General features: G+C 36.1%; 2 protein-coding genes across 2 annotated transcripts; one reads left to right on the top strand and one right to left on the bottom strand.

The window, feature by feature from the left end:
• The first annotated feature begins 328 nt into the window (after positions 1–328).
• LOC141685286 (protein VTE6, chloroplastic-like) lies at positions 329–3,231 on the top strand. Its single transcript, XM_074490398.1, has 6 exons — positions 329–845; positions 1,250–1,503; positions 1,945–2,068; positions 2,558–2,662; positions 2,758–2,910; positions 2,998–3,231. The coding sequence occupies exons 1-5, from the start codon at positions 453–455 to the stop codon at positions 2,845–2,847; spliced, it is 966 nt and encodes a 321-aa protein (XP_074346499.1). The 5' UTR covers positions 329–452; the 3' UTR covers positions 2,848–2,910; positions 2,998–3,231.
• Positions 3,232–3,416: 185 nt separating this feature from the next.
• On the bottom strand, positions 3,417–5,467 carry LOC141685287 (B-box zinc finger protein 22-like). The gene is made up of 3 exons (XM_074490399.1): positions 5,078–5,467; positions 4,146–4,568; positions 3,417–4,014 (listed from the first exon to the last, which is right to left on the bottom strand). Exons 1-3 carry the CDS (start codon positions 5,258–5,260, stop codon positions 3,733–3,735), a joined length of 888 nt encoding a protein of 295 aa, XP_074346500.1. The 5' UTR covers positions 5,261–5,467; the 3' UTR covers positions 3,417–3,732.
• Between the last annotated feature and the right edge of the window lie 562 nt (positions 5,468–6,029).

Raw genomic sequence — 6,029 nt, 5'->3', positions numbered from 1 at the left:
ACTTTATCAATAGTAAATATATATCATGTTATTTAGCAAAAAAAAAAAAAAAAAAATATATATATATATCATGTTCATTTAGCAAAAAAAAAAAAAAAAAAAAAATATATATCATGTTCATTATGTTGAAATCGGAGAAAAAATATTATTTTAACCAGATTGTTACTTTATTGATTATCATTTTAACCGGGTCCAGTTTTACTATTTTTTTAATCCGGTGCCAGCACTGCGTTTTTGGGTTGTAACTTAAAAAAAAATAAAATCAACATGTCCAAACTACTCGGGGGCCCTATTTCATTTAACGGTGTTATATGAACATCACACAAACGTAGACGTACATACATGATCTTGATTTTATTATTTTTTGTACTTGCACCAAGAAACGAGATTATTAATCTTGATGATTATAAACTAGACTACAAAAATAACCACTTCTCCAAAGATTCGGAGAAATGGCAACTCAAATGTCAACTATGATGAGTCTCACAACAGCCCCATCTCTCAATTTCCCCCATTCAAAACCCCCAAAGCTCCAATTTTTACCCTTTATTACCTCAAATTCAAGAACTAGGGTTCTTAAATTGGGGATTGGTTCAGTTAGAGCTGAAGCAAGTAGCAACATTGACATGGGTTTTGTTCAGCAAGCAATAGGATTAGTCCAGGCTTCACCACCCACCTGGCAATCTGCTATTTTTAGCAATACAGTTATATTTCTTGTGGGCTCTCCTGTTCTTGTTTCTGGCTTGTCTCTCTCTGGCATTGCTGCTGCTTTCTTGCTTGGTTCTCTTACGTGGCGCGCTTTCGGCCCCCCTGGGTATCTTCTTGTTGCTGCTTATTTTGTTCTTGTAAGTCTCGAATTTTGTTAGTGGCATTGTCAATGTTGTTGAATTTGAATACTTGTTTGATATAAACGATGGCTGATAATTGAGATGCAAGCTTATAGTTTTACCTTTAGGAGAGCTGAGTTTTCGCGCCATCTTGTTAGTTTCTGATCGTATTGCATTGTTAAAGAAGATTGATTTCTTTGGATTTTGTTATTGTTCTAACATCGTAATGTCGAATTCATTTGCCGTTCTTTATTTTTACTTATGTAAGGTGAATGACAAGTTCAGGAAATGATGTAACTGTATAGAATTTGAAAAGGAAATGTTGAAGTCAATGAAAAGACGTAATAAGAAAGAATTAGGCTAAATAGTCTTCTGCCTACTGTTTTTAACAGTTACCTGGTCATCCCTACTGTTAAAGTTAGGGCACTGCAGCAACTAAAGTGAAAATGGCTGAGAAGGAGGCTCAAGGTGTTGCTGAGAAGAGAAAGGGAAGGAGAGGACCAGGAAGTGTGATAGGTTCCAGTGCAGCTGGTTGTGTTTGTGCATTGCTTTCTATTTACGGAGTTGGTGGGACTGCATTCTCTGGGCTCTGGGAACTCGGTTTCGTTGCCAGTTTCTGTACCAAGTTGAGTGATACTGTCTCAAGTGAGATAGGGAAGGCATATGGGAGAACAACGTAAGTGAAATATTTTCAGCTTCAATCTTGCAATTTGCATGTTCTCTTATCCCTCACGCCTGAAATTTAAGTCACCATTTTTAAGGGACTATAGTAGACTTAATTCCTAGCTTGGAGTTTCTCACCATAAGGAAAGGTAGAGCTTTTATACAAATAATTTAAAAAGCGCTGTCTACCTGTTATATTTTATATACACAAAAATATGCCGTTTTATTTTGCAAGTCCATTATAATTTGGATCATGATCCCCATCCTAAAGCATTGGTCACTATCACTTGAGGTGGAAAATATAGCTCTAGTTTCAACTGAAAATTTGTTTTTAGTAAGTTTGCAAGATGATTTTAGTCCTTGCTACTAAGAATATGCAGAGGGAGGGAGGGATTTATAATCAGATCTTCTGTGTTTGAAAAAATAATACATATTATTGTTTTTCCTGATTTAGGTACCTAGTGACAACATTTAAGGTGGTTCCAAGGGGAACAGAAGGAGCTGTTAGTCTTGAGGGAACCTTTGCTGGAGTTCTAGCTGCAATTCTTCTTGCCTCCTGTGGTAGTTTATTAGGCCAGGTATGGCAAATCTAGTAAAAGTTTCAATCAATCTTTTCCTTCGATACTTTTCTTGCATTCTTGCTTTCTTTATTTATAGGCTGGACCCTTACTATATTATAATCAAAAGGTCATAAACACCCACATAGATGTATCTTAAAACAACTTTGTCATTGGAGTTTGGCTGGATCTTATGAGTTATGATATGCTTTAAGATCCGGAGATGCAGACAATTTTTTTTTTGGATACAGTAAGTAGAGCATAGGTCTGAAGAACATACCTAACTAGTTTAAGGTCTCAAGAAGAAGGCTCATTTTTGCTGATGCCAAGCTTGTTGACTTCAAATATTTTTTATATTCTTATGAGATTATCTTATTTAAAGAAAAATAATAATGAATTGGTATATGCCTTTCTGGCCCTAATATTATTTTTCCCAAGGAAAAGGTTTCCTCAACTGCTCCAAGTTCTGACTCCAAATTGTTTTTAATCTGTCAAAAATTGAGAAAGCAGGTTAGTACACTTGAAGCTGTCATATGCGTACTAGCTGCCCAGGTTGCTAATTTTGGCGAAAGCTTGATAGGTGCTGCCCTCCAGGACAAAGAAGGATTTGGATGGGTAGGTTTCATTTGTGATTCTTAAATCTTTCCTGCACTTCAGTATCTTCATTGTCAATTTCTCTCTAATCGGTCCATTGCCTCTTTAAATTGCAGCTCAACAATGACGTTGTTAATGTCATTAATATATCCATTGGAAGCATTCTAGCAATCCTCATTAAGCAACTTCTTCTACTGCAAAACTAGTACATCTATTTGAATAGCAGCAATGGTATCTATAGGACCCGGCAGGACTTGCTGATATCGCTTGTATGACATGTTAAATTTAAATTTGGCTGCCATGATTTGAATTTCAAACGGCTCACCTGGATCATGTTTAATTGTATTTTCTTGCAGTCCATTCTGCAGTTTTCCTGGAGGAACATTTGCAGTCATACCAACAGCGTGAACCACCCAAACTACTTCGAGGTTATATAACTGATCGGTCATTCTTTTGTCAAATTATATTGAATATGGTTGCACATCACATATTTCTATGTAATTGTGTTTTCAGCTTCGAAATGTGTAAGTTTCATTTTGAATGTACAACTTACAATCGTCCTTTTAGTACAAAAAATAGAAATTCTGTCACTGCTACATGATCATGGATGTTTCTTTTTCAGCTTGTCCCGATTTTATTGCTGGTGGGATGCTTGAATGTTATTTGAAAACACGTTTGTAACATTTTCTTGACCCTCTAAAAGATGTTCGAGCACCACAAGCATTGAAACTTCAAAGCTGATAACAAACATTCAAGTAAACTTCTTTGAAGCAACTGCTAGATGTAGTTGTTATTATATTTCACGGAACCAGTTGTGACTGCTGTCACAGCCGATTACTACATAGATTACCTAAGTCACACATTGTAGCAAAGGTTGTAGGTTGATGGCTCAATGACCGACGCCTGTCGATGTGGTTGCCAAAACATTGAGCCATACGGTTTCCGTACATTTGTCATGCTAACAAGAGAGGCTACTATAAAAGGCTATTCCTGCGATACAACTTCCCTACGAAACACATAAGCATCAGATAACAGTCCCTAACGGGTAAAACTTCTAGAGGACTCAAAACAGGAATTCCCCCCAGGACTTACTAGTGCCTTCTGCGCTTTAAACTGGATGCCGTCTGCTGGTCGTGATACTGATCTTGCGTGGTTGAGTGACATACATCAGGAACAAATGCAGGTGTAACTTCCATCTGATGTTGGTAGTTATATGACCAGTTAGGTCCTGAAGCTGTTGGAGGCGATGGTATCTCTGGCACATCCCATGCTGTTTCAGGTACATCACCTAAGCACCCGTCACCGTCTACCTCAAACTCAGCTGCCAGTAATATTGCCGAGCAGTCTGATTCTCCAAGCTTGCCACTATCAGCCTGTTAAGCACACCGAGAAAGAAGTTAGTAGACCTTCTCAGACTTGTAAATGTTAAAGATTGGCAACTTCTTTAAAACTCATGCCAAAAGCACTATAAATGTATACAAGATAAGTACGGCACGAATTGTACCTTGGATGATTCATTGTCAATATAGTTGTAGTTGTGATTGAGATCGGTTATTCCAAATATATCATCTAACTGCCATTGTTGAAAGCTTCCGCCATCAGATCCTCCACCGAAAGGGTGCGTTGCTTCAAATTTACCAACTTCATCAACTTGGATATGTTCATTGCTGGGTTGACCATCCAAAGCCACACGGTCATTGCTCATAGACAACAGCCCTGATTCTGTTTCAGTAACTTTATCCTGGGACTGCGATTTCTCCGAAGAAGCCAGACCACTACGTTCAGTAGGTTCAAGTCCCACCTTGACTCCGGTAAGCAAAAACCTCTGATGACCCGAAACGTGGGCATTTATTGAATGTATAGAGACATCACATTTCCTGCATAGCAAAGCCCGATCTTCCAGACAAAAGAAATATCCTACTGTTTCCTGTACATAGAAAAATAAATTCCAATCCTATTAAAACATGATTAAAATATAAAATCACAAACCAAAAGGGGATATGCAAGTTACGGTTTGATTAATTAATAATCGATAAAATAATATTTTTTTACTCTCCCAACCAACATACATAACGGAGACAGTCTAGTATATTCGGAGACAGCATACTATATTTTTTCTAGAGTAAATTTTGGATAAAATAATAAACTCTTTAAAATTATATATTTTTTCCAGTCCCAAACTATTACTTCAAGGCTATTATTTTAAAGAGAAATACTCCCTCTGTCCCTTTATTTACATTTATGATAAAATGTCCACCATACATTTTAAAATGCATAAAAAATATAATTATGTAATTTATTTTCACATTTTTTTTAATATAATGAATATTTTAATTTTTATTGAGAAAAATAAAATTATAAAAATAAATTACAGAACTATATTTTATATAAAATGCTTGAGGGACCGAGAAGGTAGTTAAAGAAATGAAGGCAAACCTGACAAATATCGCACTTGGGCATAGGAGAAGAGGAGTTAGAGAGAGAGACTCTCTGGTGTTTACTCGCAAGCTTGTTAGCTGCATGGACGTTATCATCACAACCATAACACAACGCCGCCTCTTCTGCACAGCAAAGCACAGCCGCCTCCGCTACCTCACACACGCTACACTGTATCTTCATCCTTATCTCGATCTCTCCTTGTAGTAATACTCTATCCTTCAACACTTGCACATACACACTACTTATTTTGTCACTACAAGAGAGGGACAGGATAGTGTTGTGAAGTCTTCTTCAGTAATATCTTGGTAGGCACCTATTTGATGACTGAAAAGCCACTGCTACCCTTATATAGGACTCTTCTTTCTGCTTGTAACAATTTCATTTGTTCTTTACCATGATGCCCCTGCTGTCATATTTCCAATGAAACTCAAACTCCACACGTGTCATTTTTGTGTCAACAAGTCACCTGATACGTGTACCTTATTCAGGCGTCAATCTTCTGTTCAAAATGTTTTATGCTGATTTCAAGTTTCAACCATACTAGTAGATCTTTGTTTTTTTTTTCAATTAATGTTCTGATAATTATTTGTAAATCTAATGTTAATTGTTGGGATATTATTTAAGTTTCGAAAGACAGCTTAATTTTAACACATAATTGAGTGTCAGTAGTGCAGAATAAATTATACTAGTAGTGGAGTTCAAAAAACAGTCTGATCTTTCTCAAGTTTCAATGAGAGTTTTGTTGAAAACTCAATAGTCATCCGCTAAGAAATTATGCGACAATTTTTTTTTGTTCTTGAATCATTAATATTGATGCATATAATTCAAACTTATAGTATTTATTGTGTGGCATATACAATCTATTATTATATATGTAATAAAACAAATAAGGATTAGTTGAGAAAATTTATTTAATTAAAATTATTCAATTACCCCTCATAAATACATA

Source organism: Apium graveolens, chromosome 9, assembly GCF_009905375.1.
Source record: "Apium graveolens cultivar Ventura chromosome 9, ASM990537v1, whole genome shotgun sequence".
Taxonomy (NCBI): Eukaryota; Viridiplantae; Streptophyta; class Magnoliopsida; order Apiales; family Apiaceae; genus Apium; species Apium graveolens.
The sequence above is the reverse complement of the archived record's forward strand: the minus strand, read 5'-3'. Positions and strand labels throughout refer to the sequence as shown.